Below are 19016 nucleotides of genomic sequence, written 5' to 3' on the forward strand. Positions count from 1 at the left end.
AAATTACAACTGGAGTTATATTATACGGTAGGTAGGATCAAACCATTTAATAATTTATACCTAACTTTAATTTGGATATTATATTATTATTAAAAATAAAAATTAGTAATTGCTGACATAGTTTTGTAACACTAACGTTATTAAAGAAATTCGTTTGTATATGCATGGGCTGAATATTTATTGTTTTATAAGTTATATCTAATGTCTATAAACGTTACTTTAAGTGGCTTAACTAATTTAACGGTTTCATCTATATATGAACAATTGAACACGATTTAGTAATTATACGTTCCTTTTTCTATTTTTAAAGTGATGATAATAAAATATTATAATATTACGTTTTACACTATATTTAATAATTTTATATAGTTCAATCATAGTATACTACATACATAGAATTATACTAGTTCAATATTTAATCTAATATTACTTTTTAATTTTTATATGATAAACAATATTTAAACTATTGTAATTTTTATAACGATTTCAATATGATTAAAACCTAATGAAATACATAATTAAAACTAACGAACTTTAAATTAATTAATCGTCCATGCGCACACCTATAAATTATATCACTATATAACAAAATTAAATCTAATATTTACAACAAAATGAAATTCTAAATGATATTTTATACTATTTCAATTTCAAAAAATAAAAATTTACTTCACGAATTATGATTAAAGCATTATGCGTTATAATTTATAGTTCATCGTTGGTGAAACGAAAGTAGAATCGTTGGTTGTTATATATTCCGTGTATTCGTTTATTATCTATATGGGTGGAGGAGGTCGTACGTGTAATTGACTGCACGCTTAACTCTATTTAGGTGCTTAGGTAATTTTACAGCACGTGCAACAAATTTATAAGTACCTATATTATGTCTGTGTTCTATCAGGCTTAATACAATAACAGACAACAAAAAAAAAAAAACTGTCTGAGTCAATTCCGGGATGCTCGTATTTCGTCTTAAGGGTGAAGCTCTATAATTCGCCTTCATCGGCTAGTACGAATTTTCAGGGTTGCTTAAGTAACATACACCTGTAATATAATAATAATAATACATATATAGTACCTACTTTACAGACATACTGTGTGGTTACATAATGATCGGTGACTAAAATATATATAGGTATAGGTATGCTAACAATGTTAGCTGCGGGTGTACCGATATATTATAATATAGGGAAAGGGAATATTGATCGATCTTTCGCGGAGTTTAATGCACCCGGCCTCGGCTCAATGGAGGAGGAGTTTTGTAAATTTCCCGTACAAGTATACAACATATAGGGTACTTGCACATTATACTATGTATTTATACATACATTTTATTATTTTAATCGCATCATCATTTATTTTGTATCACAATAACCATACAGCGGGGTCACGGATTCTGCGAGCATATCATACCCGCAGGCCCAAGTCAACATGAATACTTTTTAGGGAAGGTTTTCTCTCAATATATTGTGTATTTTCTTTATGGGATAATATATATATTATGCTATTATATTAAGTGGTTCGGTGGGTAGTCTGAGTGGAGAGCGGCAAAGTGTGACGATTCTCGATAAGCATTTAGTGATTTAATTTTACTATATATTACGTCTAAAACGAACGATGAATCGATTTTGGAAGTTTTTTTGTCATCATAAAAAGTTAATATGATAATTAAATTAAATGAATTATTTTCTCAAGAACAGCCTTATTAAACTATTTTATTTTTTTCCAATAAATTAATGTCACCTTTAGACTGTAGATCTTTTATCATTCAGATTATTATGTTTTATACACTTTAGATATTATAGATAGTCTTTTTCAGCAAATATGTATTTTTTGTTTGACATATAAATCGCATTATCGTGAATTGTATGAAAGAATATTTCGAAATAAACGAGTATGTCTTTTAAAAATATAAATAATCTTTTAAACAATTTTTGTGTTTGTTAAATTATAGTAGTGTGTCATCATTCAATGTCATTTTATGTGTAAAAATTACTTTTTGCTGAATCACAACATATTTTGTCCGTTTGCAAATGAATGTGTTCACAATTTCTTATTAAGCTTATATAAGTATAAAATATAACTATTACAATTTATTAATTCTTGAACCAAATTAGTTAAATACAAAAAAATAAAATTTAAATAAAATACAGGCATTCCAAAATATTACACTCCGAAAATTAATAATGCTCCACCTTTTGTCTCTAATTTGACCCATTGTATAGATCTAGGCATCAAAACTGTTAGCTGTTGTCTTCTATAAACTTTTTATATTAGATTAGAAAACCACGAAGATCCTCTGATAAAAGGCTTACATAGCAGACCCGTAGCAGACTCAAAAGAAAATGGCGTACAGATATTTTAACTTAATCCTAAAGTAAAGTAAATTCCAAGTTAAGTGCTACTAATGGGTGGCTAATTGTTCACTCAACTTCAATAATGTTATTTTTATTCCTTTTATCACATAATATACTTATCGTGCTTAATTTAATAGATTGTATATTTTTGTAAAAATAAAAAAAATAATATATACCCAAGTAAAAACATAAAAGTAATAAAATTGAGGACTTATAAACGTATTACAATTGAGTCCCTCGGACTCAAATTAATTAAACATTAAAGGCCTATAGACGTATCATTGTCGTACGGAATTCAGTCTTAAATGTAATTTCAGATCTGGGTCATAAGTGGTGTATAACTCCCTAATAATGTTAGGGTGATAATGTATTACAGTCATTATACCTATTTCTATGCAAGTACATAATTACTATAATGTTACAACGATTTGTTCTTGTATGCAGGCTCATAGCCAGAATTTTTTTCTGGGTGTTTCAACACCCAAAACACCGCCTCTGATTTTAAATGCTTATATAGTAGTATTATAATATGCGATATTAATTTATTATTATGGGTCAACTTGCTGTGTTTTATCACATTTGATGCTGCGTTTGTATACTATTATTATTTTTATATTGGCCTGTCATTGGTTTTTTCGAATGATAAAATTGATTTGCAAAAAAAAAACGACTTAAAATCCGCAATATTCCGACGCCATCACTGCGTAATGTGCTGATCGATTAAAACGATATACTCACAGCTATTATACTTTATTTTTTTATAAATAACATATAGATGTGTGCATGTGCGACACGCGACGCATATATTATTATCATCTTTATCTTGCGCGAACCTCAGTCCGTCGGATGATTAGTTGCAGTATATAACTCGCAAATAATGCAACGTTCCCCACTGTGGGACGCTTTGTTCGAAGGCATGTGGGTTGCACGTGTGTGTGCGAGTTGTACACCACTCGTGCACATATTATAGAGTATCATCGTAATAAAAATGCGACGTTTAACGTTTAAGTTTTTTCTAACGGGACGTGAATAGGCACACTGCACACACGCACGCACGTACATAAAATATTTAATAATAATAAAAAATGTACGTAGAAAATCGAGTATTGCGTGTGGTTATAATGTCGGAGATAGAAACAGATTTTAGAGAGACGGAGCGAGGAACGAGAGAAATATTGTTACGGCGGAAGAAGGGATATTGTGCATTAAATATTATTATTATATATAGGTATAATATAATACACTGTAGATTCTTGCGTACTTACGCCGAATACAACGCTTCGACCATAAAGTAGCTGTTCCGAGAAATGTGAATTATTATGTATAGCGTAATTATTATTTCCCGACAAGTTTAACCAGTTTCTTCCGTTTTTTTTTTATTATTTTTATTTCTCATTTTTTTTTTACCCCTCGTTATTATCAAACTCTAACATAATTATCGTTAGATGTCATTTAACTTTATAATATTATGTATCATTAATATTATAATATATTTATTAGAATAATATACTGAGAAAATAGATGCGCCACGTGCCGCGGGAGTACGATGTGGGCGAACACCTACATATTATTTTGTAAGTCGTTTTCGAATTTGATCAGTGACTTCTTTCAACCGCTTCGTCGACAAAATAATATTATGATAATCGCGTCGTGTCACGCGCGTGGTGGTCAATTGGCCGTGTGTACAGCCGGTAGCCAGACAGGCGGGCGGTCGGTCGGGTGACCGATCGCGTCGCGTTGCGTATAATACACGACGAGGGGAAGAGAACGCGTATAATATCAAGTGGTCGGACAGAAACCTTACGGCAGCGGCGGTCGAACGATGATCGCGCGCTGCCCGTCGGTTTTTGGGTCTATTAACTTTTGAGACGGTCCGGGGTCTATCGTTTCACACTTTCACAAACTCAATAATGTTATGCATAGGTACTTCTATGTAACACTTTCCGATATAACAAAGTATTTTAGGCACATGCATTTAATTATAATATAAAATTGCACAACGCGTCCGCAGTATCGAGGGCAACCCTGTCGGATATTTAGCAATATCTTATGTGGGTGCTTCGTGGGGTACAGCGAAGAAATGGTTTTCTCGATATAGCAAAGCCATAAATAAGGGGTTTCAACTACCCATATTGCTGGTTTTTTTTTGCATGTTAGCCGTATACAACATTTTGTACAATCATCTATATTGGATAAATATGTGTATTTGTATACATCTATATAATAGGAAAAATAAACGTCATATCTTCGTACAAATATTATTATGCTAAAAAAACGTCTTATTATAAATCCAAAGAACATATTATGTATATAAGTATAATTTTAATGTATTGTTAACTGGATTTAAATTTCCAGTGCGTGGTTGTAACCCATTTGAGCTACTAGATCTTGAGCCATTAGTAGACCTCTGGTACCTGGCTATGGTGTGCAGATGAGTGTGACGCTAGAACAACTTGATGTACCATGTCCTTTAAAGACACGGTTGGATTAACCTTTGAGATTACTATAGGGAAACTATATTTGAACCATTTTATTATTTTATTTTTTTATTTAGAGAAGAAAAAATGTACAATCTATACAAATCAATAGAATAAAAACGTTCGGCCGATTTAGTTTTAAAACATTAGATTTCTCTACAATGTTTTCTTATAAAAAAAATGTGTGTGTGCGCCTTATTTATTGTGTATAGAATCAAGTCAGTTTCGTACGTTGAACAGTCATACATAGGGTACCGACTACCGAGAAGATTCTACTATTTTTTACGTATATGATGTTATATTCGTAATAAACATAAGTCATAATGATTCATGTCATGACATACCTATGACAATAATGCACTCTTTTTAAACGCCTTCGTGTCTTGTCTACAATATAATGTACACATTATATGGTTATTGATTGTCGTCTCGCCCACCGTCCACATTTCATCATTACAAAATTAAGGTCGAACAGATTACATTTATTATAAGATGAGCATGATTTAAATATAAATATATACTTATAAAATATATGTATATAAATATACATAATTTTTTATACCTAATAAGTATTATATAATTTATTTAAAATATATTATTTTATTATATTACGTAATATAGAAGATGACAAGGCGAATTACGTGTCGTTTTTATTATTTATTTTATTAGGGTTTTTTTTCTTAATCACACCTTGACGGGATCAGAAAATATCTCAGTAAAAGTTCAATAAAATATTTTTGGGGCGATGTTGTTTATAAACTATCAGTGCACGTGATGGTGCGGTGGCGTGCGTGGGAAATTGCCGCTGGGTCCGGGGTTGATGATATGCTCGTCCCTTGAAGGCTGCCTAACGCGGTTATAATGATGGCGTTTCGATCGTAACAATAATAATATAATAATAATAATGATAATAACAAAAATAACAACAACAGAACACTCATAATAATATAATAAACACGATTAATGGTGTAATGGTAATAATAATAATAATAATAATAATAAATACCGACCGCCACCCTTTTGTTGGGGGTCGGTTTTTGTGTGGCACACAGATCCCACGACGCAGAAACTACGAGGCCACTATCCGCTCTACTTTACGTTCTCCGAGCAGACGGGCCAGCAGAGGATCACCGAAGCTATCTTGTGGCTGTACAAGAGACGGCTGGACGTTGTCATCGACGACCCGGTGGTCATGATCGATGTGTTCAGAATCAATCCAAGCAACATGCACCAGTCGTTCGTGTCCAGCATAAAGGTGAGTCACCCCGACTTGATGAATCTAACAACTAACCTAATCGAATTTAGAGTTTGTCGCAATCGATTTCCGCAGACAATCAACACATAATATACGATGTACAATATATCACAATATTATTATCTATGAGATATGCATCGCTTATATTTTCTAAGCATCATGCTCAATCGATTATTACTTGGCGTCGAAGTTGCGAGTATAATAACTAACAACATATCATAATAATATAACCACATAATGTCCACGTGTTTTCTATTTGTCATTTTTCGCGTGTTGCAGCGCGTGCTCAACACCACCGAAGCGGGCTGGGTGCCCATTGACCTACAGAGGCGCATGTCCGACTGGTTCAAGACCACGGACGGGGCCAAGAACCTGACGCTAGTGGTGCATGCGTACTACGTGAACAAGAACACCACGCACGTCAGAACGCCTTACGTAACGGACGCCCGGAAAAGAGAAGACATGACCGAGGTAAGTTATAATTAATTTATTATTATACTCACCAGCCATACATTGTATTATCGTATCATGGAATACCTATTATGTTATGTTATAAACGTATAATATGATATGATTATAATGTATAATTATTGTATAATATGGCGGACATACATGACGATATGAAAAGAATCGTGAATTAATTAATAATAACCGCATAATATAACGAAATTATAACTCCGGTGGTATGGTATTATAATAATATGAGAACTATGCGCGGTTCGTTTTACATGTTATATTATCATCGTAGGTTGGAGAGAGGGGATTTGCCCGTGGAAAGAAAACGGTAGACTTTATTTTATTTCACATTAACAATCATAATACCGGTGAACTTGGACGTTTTTGTAACATCGCCACCGATTTATTGAGCAACGCGCATTAGAAAACTGTTGACCGGGCAATAATTCGATACACTTTGCACTCGACTACATACCATAATATAATATACCTTACGGCGCGTATAACCCACCTGATGGTATAATAATGTCTACTGGCTTTTATATTATTATTATACGAAATACGAATCGCGAAAAAATAACGTAACATTATACGCACGTCATCGTACGCGCCACAGGCATGATGGCAGTGCGAAATAAGTAATAACTACACACACACATATATATATATATTCTTTCGACCGTCTGTCGGTGGATTAAAGAAAGAAAAAAAATTGAAAATCGAAAATGCTCGTCGAGAAGGGTATCCTAATAACATAATAATAGTAAACACGTATTTTAATATTAATATTTAATAGTGTAGGTACCTCCTATATAATATGTGTAATAATAATTATAGTTATAAATAAATATATAAAAAAAACGAGTGTGTTAATCGAACGTGGAAGATTATATATATTAGTCGAAGTGTAACACACGTCAGAATCTCTCCTCTCTCTCACTCATTCACTCACTCATTTTCTATATCTCTCTCTCGACCTATCGTTTACGGTTTTTTACTCTCGAAAATTACAAAATCATTATCGTCCGTTCAACCGTCACATTCCCGCCACTCCGCTTCCACCCCCCGACCATCGATTGTGCGCCACCGTGTCGCTCATGAGTTCTTTTGATGCGCCGTCGTTGTGCAGTCGGTTGCCGCTGTTATAACACACCACCCATCACTACCACCAACACCACCGACACCTGCAACAACTGCAACAGCATATATATAACACCTATAACATTATAACATTATATATACCTCCACCGCTCGGTGTGCACAACCCGACACACACACACTCACGCCGTATACCCCAAAAACAAGCGTACTCGTCGTCGCCAACTCTAATTCGATTGGTCCGTAATATTGTTAGATCCCGTACTTGGAGGTGCATACTCGGGAGGACCGGCGGTCTCGGGCCAGGCGGAACGCGGCGTCCGGGCTGACGTGCAACGAGACGTCCACGGAGACCCGGTGCTGTCGGTTCCCGCTGACGGTCGACTTCGAGGAGTTTGGCTGGCACTGGATCATCGCGCCCAAGCGATACGTGGCCAACTACTGTTCTGGCGCGTGCGACCCGATGCTGTTCCCGAAGTACCCACACACGCACCTGGTGCAGATGACCAAATTCGGCACGGGACCGTGCTGCGCGCCCCGCAAGATGTCCGCCATATCCATGTTGTACTACGACCCCGACTTCAACATCATCTACGGCATGCTGCCCGGCATGGTGGTGGACAGGTGCGGCTGTAGCTAATCGGCGGCAACGCCTGCAGTCGCCCTCTTCCACCACCGACGTGACACACACGACACACACACACACACACACACACACACACACACAACATTTGTGCGTACGCAAATATAGGCACGTAGTCGAGAGGGTCTTAACCTTTAAATTTTCACAAAATAAAATGTATAATATTACGTAATTCTGTATTACTCGATGCATATTTTAATTGTCAATTTGTATTATCAACGACCACTATTTGTTGACCGGATAAACTTGTACAATTTTAAGGAGGGGGGGATCTATACCCAATGTACCTCCATGATACGTGCCTGTGCGCGCGCACACACACACATACACACATACACACACACACACATACACACACATACACACACACACATACACACACACACACACATATACAACATTTGTGCGTACGCAAATAGGCACGTAGTCGAGAGGGTCTTAACCTCCAAATTTTCACAAAATAAAATGTATAATATTACATAATTCTGTATTACTCAATGCATATTTTAATTTTCAATTTTTATTATCAACGACCACTATTTGTTGACCGGATAAACTTGTACAATTTTAAGGAGGGGGGGATCTATACCCAATGTACCTCCATGATACGTGCCTGTGCGCGCGCACACACACACATACACACATACACACACACACACATACACACACATACACACACACACATACACACACACACACACATATACAACATTTGTGCGTACGCAAATAGGCACGTAGTCGAGAGGGTCTTAACCTCCAAATTTTCACAAAATAAAATGTATAATATTACATAATTCTGTATTACTCAATGCATATTTTAATTTTCAATTTTTATTATCAACGACCACTATTTGTTGACCGGATAAACTTGTACAATTTTAAGGAGGCGGGATCTATACCCAATGTACCCTCCATGATACGTGCCTGTGCGCGCGCACACACACACACACACACACACATTTAATCACTTACACAGTGACATGTCGTATTATTTTCGCTTCACACGATAATGTTGTGTTAGATATAAATATCATGATGATTCCATCGCTATTCTAAATGCGATATAAGCGAAAAATATAACCTATATTTATATAATGCAGAGCTATCGATGACGTTAGAATTTTTCGATATTATTATGCTTATAATACTATGTATTCCGCGTTGTCCGCGAATAATATATTCATGTTGTAACGATATCATAAAAAATAACATATATATTGTATTATTTATTCGAAACGCGTTTCGTTGTAAATACACTTTTTGTTTGTTTTATTATTTTACTATTTTTTAAAACGGAATCTTTTTATTTTCGCGTCGCCGCCCCCTCCGCCGTTGTTGTTTCACATGTCGCCCAATGACGCGTGTAAACTGATATTTTATAGTACTTGTAATCATTAATAATAAGACAACTCAATTATTCCATAGGTATGCGATATAATAATATGTATCATAGTTACTATTATATTGTTATTATTTATGAAATATATTTGTGAATTATTTATATACAATAATATACTGACGAAAAAATCACTCTGTTCATATTATTATTATGAAACTGATGATAGAGCTAAGTACGTAGTATACGATGCGTTCCACGTGTTAAGGCATGCATATGCAAAATGCCTAATTTTTTTTTTTGTCAAAAAATATAAAATCAAACACTGTTTGTATAATATTTTATAGGTTTTATAGATCAAAGTGTAAAACCGAGACACTAAAGACAAAACATTAGCAGGTAGCGATGTATTAAAATATTATATTATATAAAACAAATGTATAAATGTACTTTTATTATATAAGTAGAAATAGTTTCTGAAACAAATTATAAATGTTACGACTGGAATTTAATAAACTAAATATTAAACGATTATTGCTTTTGTTCAACGATTAAATAAAAATCCGTACCATATTATAATATAGACGTAAAGTGTAGGTACTTGTCTATTTTTATTATATTATATCTGCATTTTATATAAGCACCGTCCATTGATACCGATAGGTAGAGACAATTTACAACACCCCTGCCAAATACATCCGACGATTACAACGTGCATAATTATAATAATATTGGCTGCTAGTTGCGTACCGTGGTAAAAAGTTATTCCTAATAGCAATCCAAGATTTTTAATAATTGTGGCCCAGGTTTTTAAGGGCGCGTCTCACATGTACTGATTAGAAATATAAAATTACATATTATATGCTATAGACTTTTTTTCTTAAATTTGTTGTATTTGAAATTTGTTTATAAACTCGAACTTGTTAATTTGGTTTTCTGTTAATATTATGCCATTTTTATTTTCTCTCTGACCCATGCTCAAAATGTGCAAATTTATTGTCTTATTATTAAACTAAAAGTTAGAAAAATTATCTGTACACTGGCTTTCTTACGATATTTCAATTTTTATTCAAAATATTACGTTTTAAAATGTTGACATAAACATCGAAATACCGCAAAGAAGCCAACGAACAGACGCATATACTAATTTTCAATAGGTCAAACTCAGTGCACTTTAACAAAGTGAAGTATGTATTTGTTGAGAGCTATAATTATAAACATAAGCTAATTTAAAATTTAAAAAAAAAACATTAAATCACAGTAACACGAGATGGATTGAAATTTTGCAAATTTGCCATGTTGCGCGTGTGCCCGAGAGAGAAAAAACAAAATAGTGCGCTGAGATCCTCTTAACAATAAATATTAATAACTTACATAAAACCATACGGTATTGTCGGGACGCGAACCCAATCGGTTTGTACGTAGGTAGGTACCTACATAATACAAAATAGGTATATAATAACGTAACTTAACGTTACGATAATACGATTTTATATTATTATATTTACTGATGGAAAAAAAAAATATATATATAATAACATCGTATATATACCACTCGGCGGCGGCGTTTATGCGGCGACCGGACCGGAGGCATTTACTGTATATACGCTATCATGCACGGTCCGTAAAAATCGTGCGATAACTCTCAACGATAATAATCCGACGCGACGGAACAAACCGAAAGTATCCTCGACCGGTCTATACGTCGGACGTCGTACCTACTTTATTGTGTTGTACACTTTTTATATTATATTGCACGTCGTTGCGGCGTCGACAGTACAATGCGAAACCAACCGATGCGTATTTTTTTCATTTTTCTATTTTTTTTTTATTTTTATTATTATTATTTTTTTTTTTTATTATTACGAGTGAGGAAAAAAATAAATCGAAATCGCCAGTATCCATAATAATATTATACATGTGTATGATACACCGCCGCCGCCGACGCCGCCGCCGTCGCCGCGAGAACGTTCCGGGAGGCGCCCTCCCTCTCAAAGGCGGCGGCGAGACTATATAATATTACAAAAAACATCGATAATTTATCATCATTATTGTTATTATTACTATTACTATTTTAATTCATAAGTGCGGCTCCGGTCGTCTCGTCGTAGCCTGTGGTTCGATTGTGTCGCGCCAATACGTACGAATAATAATAATAATAATAATAATATATATATGACGTGTATAGATATAATCTAGAGGAGCCTTATATTACAGTTTAATGTATATAGGCAGGTATTTTTTACACGAAATACATAAATTAGACGTAATATGCATACCTATTACAATGATATAAATATTGCAGTTGGTAGTTAGTAGTACCGGTGCATTGTGTATATTATGACGTATTCATAACACACTCATTAAATAACTGAAGCAGCGCATTGCCGCGGTCGGGTTGAAGTGTCGTGATGCAGTCCAATGGAATCGTCCCGTAGTAGATTCATCGCATTCGCCGACCAACGGGCACCGACTCTATAACAATGAGAAATATAGTAATAATAATATGATAATAACTATATTAGCCGGTAAACGTTACGCAATACCGTCGGCCGGCATGCGCATAATATAATATAAAGTATAATATTATTAATACAAGTATTATAATTTGTAACATATTATTATAATACAATAACGTTGCACGTGGTAGTAGAGTATACACACGCGGCGATCATTTTAACAATAAACCGAAAAGTTATTACTACGAGTTACATAACTTGGTAGGTCCTATATAGTTGATGTTTTTTTAAATAATTTTTCTTTCATAATGGGGGGTCATTATACGAACAGGAAAAATTATATATTTCTTACTACTTATATATTTTGTATTGTTATCAGTTTAAAATTCTTTTTACTTTTTTGAATGCCAGCCTACATTCTTAATTTCCTACTTCAAAGTGTTAAATCTCATGTAAACAATGCGACAACACTTTTCGATATAACGATGAGTTTTTCTGTTAAGAGAATCCCTCAGTATATTATGGGCAGGACATCATATAATCATACATGGTCGGAACCGTGGAAAAAACGAGATCGAAACGAAAATACCCTGACAACCACCACGGTCCGTGATCAACGAAACGAAACCCAACTTCCCCGGCCCACCCACTGTCCACCAGAATTCCTCCACACCGTCGAACTCGTCACTGATCCGTGTGGGTTTTTGCGCAGATTCCGTACCTGGAGGTGCACACGGAAGACAACCGTCGGTCGCGGGCAAAACGCAATGTGCTGGGCAAGGACTGCGACGATAACTCTAAGGAGCAGCTGTGCTGCCGGTACCCTTTGACGGTGGACTTCGAGGACTTCGGCTGGGACTGGATCATTGCGCCCAAGAAGTACGAGGCCAACTACTGTTCGGGAGAGTGTCCGATGGTGTTCCTGCAGAAGTACCCACACACCCACCTCGCCCAGCTCACCAACAAGTCGGGCACGTACCCGGGCACGGGTCCGTGCTGCGCTCCCCGCAAGCTGTCCGCCATATCCATGTTGTATTTCGACCAGGACTTCAACATCATCTACGGCCTGTTGCCGGGCATGGTGGTCGACAGGTGCGGGTGCAGTTAGAGACCAACACCGTCGTTAATATGATACTATTATTATATTTATAATATATAATAATATTATGCAAAAATATTATAATTTTACTATTACTACTACTATTATTATTATTATATGTTTCGTCCCAGTTGCATAAAGTAATGCATTGCATACCTATACTATATATTATATATATATTATTAGCGCGTCTTAATTTTTTATTTTGTTCGTTTTTGTTTTATTATCCGTTTTCAAATTATATCCTCTAATCGAACGTACCTACCTACGCATGCACTGCAGGAATGTACTTTATTTTTTTTATTATTTTAACCCCGTCCCCTACTAGACGCCATTTTTCACGCACGGTCAGTCGTTTTGGGTGTACCGTGAAAATTATGGTGTGCGTCTCGTACATTTCATATTACACGATATCGGTTCTTATATTATTGTTTTATAATACTATAATATTATTATCACGAAATCTTCGATTTTTCTACTTCATAGACCACTATTTTGATCGCCGGTGTGATACCTTTTTAATAGTTAACTCTCACACTATATATTATTATGTACATGCACCTATACTTATGATAGAATTCGAGATTGCAACTGCAATAGCGGAAAAAAATACTAGAATCAGTCTTCTATCCGTCTATGCTCGTTAACATCTCACATCAAAACACTCAACAATAAAATATGACATTATACTCTATACCCATATATACTTCACATATTTTAGGTATTATATATACTATTATCCGTGCATAATAGTTAGATGAATATCATAATTATATGATATTATGTAGACGACTCCTATATTTCGGGACGTCATTTTTAAACCGACGACAATCTGCAACAGGAACACTGCACTAGTCAATTATTAACTCTATTATATCTCTGAATGTGTATATACGCGAAAACAATACCGGACGACAATTATGAGTAGACATTATAGCCGTTTTTCTTTTATAAACGAATTCCTTTCACGCAGTGCCCAGTTTTTATATTCTTATTTCTCTGCAAACACGCGATTCTCGCAGTATTTAAGGTATAGATACTTGACTTGACCGCATTACTATATAAACTATATAAATATATATATATTCACATCAAATGTAATGAATAGTAATTAATTTCATGCACTACCTCGCTTTCGTATAGGTTACATTAATTATTATTATTATTACTTGAAGACATTTTCCCTTGTTTTATTATGTTCTTATATTTATGAAACTAAAAAAATAACACTGTATTTGTAACATGTACATAATTTGAGTTACTATAGTGTATCTATCTGCAATTATTATATTTTTTCTTTAGGTTCTCTGGTTCTCACCTACCTATTAATTTTGTTATGCATCGAGTATTTATGTCTATCTATACACACATTTTCAACTGGGTTTTAAGCAGTTTGCCGTTTTCAAACATGATTATTTCGATCAATGTGTTGTGACAAACTACAATATTATAGATCTTATATTAACGTGGTTATAACTTATGGAACATCAAACATTCCCGCAGAATTGTTCATTATATGACATTTAATTGATTTCAACAATTATTTTATACTATTATTCAGTTTTATTTGTCACGTTTTAAGTACATTTATATTAATATTATGTTTAAGTTCCTCTGTAGTTAGAAAATAACAAACTCTGATATCATTTTTTTTTTCAAATTATATTTAATCCATATATATTTTTATAAGCAATTGTATTATTACTTATAAATTATAACATTATATACATTTATTTATTATGAGTCGAATAAATGAGTATTCAATTTTTGAATAATTGATAATAATTACTTATAAAAATATATTATGATAATAAAAAGGGAAACTTAATGTAAGAAATGTAGCTGTAATTAATATACTTATTAAAATAATTTACTAAGGTGTTAATTACAATTTTTAATTAATTTGTATAATTATTAAATTATTGCTGTAAGTATATTAAGAACTACTGAAAATAGTTCATCAATTATAAACACTAAATATATATTTACTTGTGTAATAATGCTAATCAATTGACAATATACGGATAATATTTAAATTTAAGCATTAATATGGAATTGTTTTATGTCATGGTTTATATTAAAATATCAGTATGAGCATCTTTAATTGTTACTAAAATGTACGTTACTAAAAATATAAACATAATATGTTACAGCAAAGCTTAATAAAATGTAAAACATATACATAATTTATTATTCTGTGGTTTTGTACAACTATTGTACTTAATTGTGTATGCAATTGATTTATGTCGTAAAATAAAACACTGCAAGATTGTATCAACTACAGCTAATTAAAATGCATTGCGACATTGTAAATAACAATACTGAAATTAAACAATAAGGAAATAAATTATCGAAATTAAATTCTAAATTACATGGCTATATTTTTCAGTCTTTTACGATTTAAGTAAATTGGACTGAAAAAATAGTTTTAAATGTTGATTCTTCTATATACAATGGACTTTATTTAATTTTTTTTTATATTAGTTGTTTTGTTACATACATTTCTTCAGTTGTCATGCAAATAATAATAAGTAATAAAAAAAAATCAACTAAAATATTCTTTAATAAATGTAAGAGGTACATATTATACATGTATATGCGTGAGTTAGAAAAATACTTGTAACACTGATATTATAAAACGATTTTAATGTTTCTTTGTATAAAAAAAAGATTGCAATCCGTAGGTACTCATTAAATGAGAATAAAACATATTACATTTCTTAGTAATGAATTTCTTAATACATAAAAATGAATTAAAAACATTAAAAAAATGCATTAGTTATGAATTGTGTACCTAGTATATTAATATGTTAACGTTGATTAAAACTCAAAAAGGATTTCCTAAACACTTAAAAATTTAAAACGACTTATTATTTTATCGTGTCGTAAATAGTAATTCTTCAAGTAATTTTTCCTCAACCTAATATTCTTGCGTGCATTTATGTCATCTATTGTAACTCCTTGTATTTAAAATACCGTATCAGGCATAATGTATGGATTTTAATTACCAACATTTTATTTTATTTGCATTGGCTAGACACGTACATTGAATATTGAAATTTAATTTTAGGCACTAACTATAGTGTATAATATACAGTGTGTTTACTTATTTAAAATACTTTTATTAAAATCCAATGACAATTATTGTTAAATGGAAATTTACCTTTACCTGTTAAAAAATATACATCGGTTAAGTGACGTTTATAATTTATACATTATAGATAAATAATAATATAAGTAAAATATGAGTAAAAAGAAGGTGATGATTTATAATCTAACTTATATTTAGTATTGTTATTTTGATAATTTGATAGTGTCATAAATAGTTACATTATATTTTAAACTAATGATTTGACTGTTTACAATTCATATTAATATTTATAACTAAAATTTGTGAAAACAAAATTGTGATTTTGGTGCTCTAAATTATCTATATTGTTCCAAATCAAATAATTTTTTATAAAATCCAAATATATTATATACAAGACAATAATATCATAATATAACAATTAGTAATTTATTTAAATTCAACATACAGAACATTATTCTGCATTATGCAGCAGACATTTTATAAATAGCGTCACAATTTTGTCAACATCTACAACACTTGTAGCCTGTAGGTTTTAGTTAATTTTACCTTTTTGTTGATGGTTTATCTTGTATTTAATTTAATTTAAATGTTGTGTTACGTTGCGTACTAATAATTTCTATTCAGTTTTATATAATTCTCCAGATGTAATTAATGTATAATGCGTAAAAGTGATTGTTTTATTCAATCTTTCAAATATACAAAACCACGATGATAATTTTATTATTTTATAATTGAATACAATTTATCATTTACCAAGTATATTTTCACTTAAACTGTTTATAAATTGTTTGACTAATATATTTTTATGATTTACAATACAATGTGTCGCCAAATTGCATTATCAAACATTTTTTTTTTATGAAAGCTTGACTCGTAGAGAGGTTTTGTACAATCCCGGATAAATTACGAAAATATTATATGTAAAATTGAATACCAATTTACATTTGATATTAGTTCCCAATAAGATATTTAATGTGTAAAAACGAGGTTCACAAGAGTTTATAAACCGTCTACCAATTTTTAATTGGTATTAATTCAGATGTATCTTAAGTTCTAAATCAATACACATAGTATATTTTAGATAAAGTATTATAGTTTGAACTGCCTCTAATGTTGAGCTTGTATTGTGAATTTGTGACTATAGGTTGTTTAAATATTTAACCAAACTAAAAATAGAATAAAATATTTGAATTTCAAATACTTGACAAACTAATACAATATTGTTTATCATATTATATTGTATAATTACTTATTATTATAATATTGCTAAAATATCATATCATATAGGTATTTATTTATCTTATAAGATTTTAAGCTTATATCGAATTTAAAAAATAACGATATTACTGGTACTGTAAACCTATTATATTTTATGAATTTCAAATAAGTTTATCTCTTCATTGACAACTGCGTCAAGCGTATACTTAAATAATACTTCACAAATTCACTATACTATCACAATAATAATTAATTTTTCATGAAGCTTTGATCATCCATTTATTTAACAGCTTGATGAATTTATTAATGATAGTGTACTTGAATAATCACAATCAATATTTGAATGCTTATGTTTTCAAAATATGCATCATAATTACATACCTAATGAATGGGTGTGTTTTAAGATTGATACAGTCTCAGAGTTTTCGGTCTGTTTTCAACCGAATGCCAATGAATAGTAATTTTAAGGATGAGGGAGAAGGTTTAGGGTAGTAACTGGTTAGTGATTATTGAATACAGAAATTCTTGATTCTGAAAATTGTTGAGTTGAACACTCCACAGCATGTTTATACTTCATATTAATGAAGAAAAAGTAAGTCGAATAATGTGCATGAACATTTTTATACGCTTATATTTAAAAAATATTAATATTAGATATAGGTACAATATTTTTTTTTCTATATAAATTGTAACAACACTTACAACACTAAATAATAAGTCATTCTTAATAATATATACTAGAACGTTGATTACGTAGCTGTATTATATTGTTGGTTGGCCATTGATATATTATTTAATCTTGTTCTTTAATCTTTTATACCTGCCGACTACCATATTTAAATTATCGTGACGATTTTGCTTTTACTTATTTCATATGCATCCGCCCTAGTAGCTATATGTTTTAATATTTATCATAGTTATTGCAGCTGAAATGTGATGTTAATGGGAAAAGTTGCTAAATTATTGATAGTCCGAAGTCAAACCTGATATAGAATTTAGATTTCGACTGGTGGGGATAGTTTAAGTTTTAATTGATTTGACTTTAACATGAAGAACATGGTATGTCTTAAAGGCAAATCGAAATTCCAGGTTTACACTCCTTATTAGTTGTCTTTAAAGTCATAATTAATCTATAAAGAATTTAAAGATTTGAATTCTGATAGGATACATATATATAATAAGATTTAAGAACTAAATACAAACGTATAGTATTGGTAACTAAACGGCAAGCATAACAAGTACCTACATATGTAAAACAACTAATACAGCTTGTAGAAATCGAACTAAACATTAAATTAAACTAATAAAGTATATTTATTACACAGCGCCTTATATATATTATTTTAATAATTTTATTAGATTATTCCCAGTGAGAAGTTAACTATATAATACTGAAATATGGCATAGCTGGTACTAATAAATGTTTACAACAAATCACTATCTATTGACTCTTAGTTTACTGTAAACTTAAAAAAAACCGTTTAAAATAAAATAGGGACATAATTAAAATATTGTTGTACTTTTCAT

At 32.0% G+C, this 19016-nt stretch overlaps 1 protein-coding gene across 7 annotated transcripts in view; it reads left to right on the plus strand.

Annotated features, from left to right (window-relative positions):
• The window catches only part of LOC111040629 (growth/differentiation factor 8-like), a 45452-nt gene extending 29190 nt beyond the window's left edge, over positions 1-16262 (plus strand). For 6 of the 7 annotated variants that reach the window (XM_022324596.1, XM_022324595.1, XM_022324591.1 and 3 more), the window contains exons 3-5: positions 5887-6089; positions 6369-6560; positions 12794-16262. In XM_022324596.1, the coding sequence (XP_022180288.1) occupies positions 5887-6089; positions 6369-6560; positions 12794-13189 (791 nt within the window). In that variant the 3' untranslated portion in view covers positions 13190-16262. Of the gene's footprint in view, positions 1-5886; positions 6090-6368; positions 6561-7899; positions 9397-12793 lie in introns of those variants that run through there. The other variant, XM_022324597.1, reaches the window with a different exon arrangement.
• The last annotated feature ends 2754 nt before the right edge of the window (positions 16263-19016 follow it).

This window comes from Myzus persicae, unplaced genomic scaffold (genome assembly GCF_001856785.1).
Source record: "Myzus persicae strain clone G006 unplaced genomic scaffold, MPER_G0061.0, whole genome shotgun sequence".
Classification (NCBI taxonomy): domain Eukaryota; kingdom Metazoa; phylum Arthropoda; class Insecta; order Hemiptera; family Aphididae; genus Myzus; species Myzus persicae.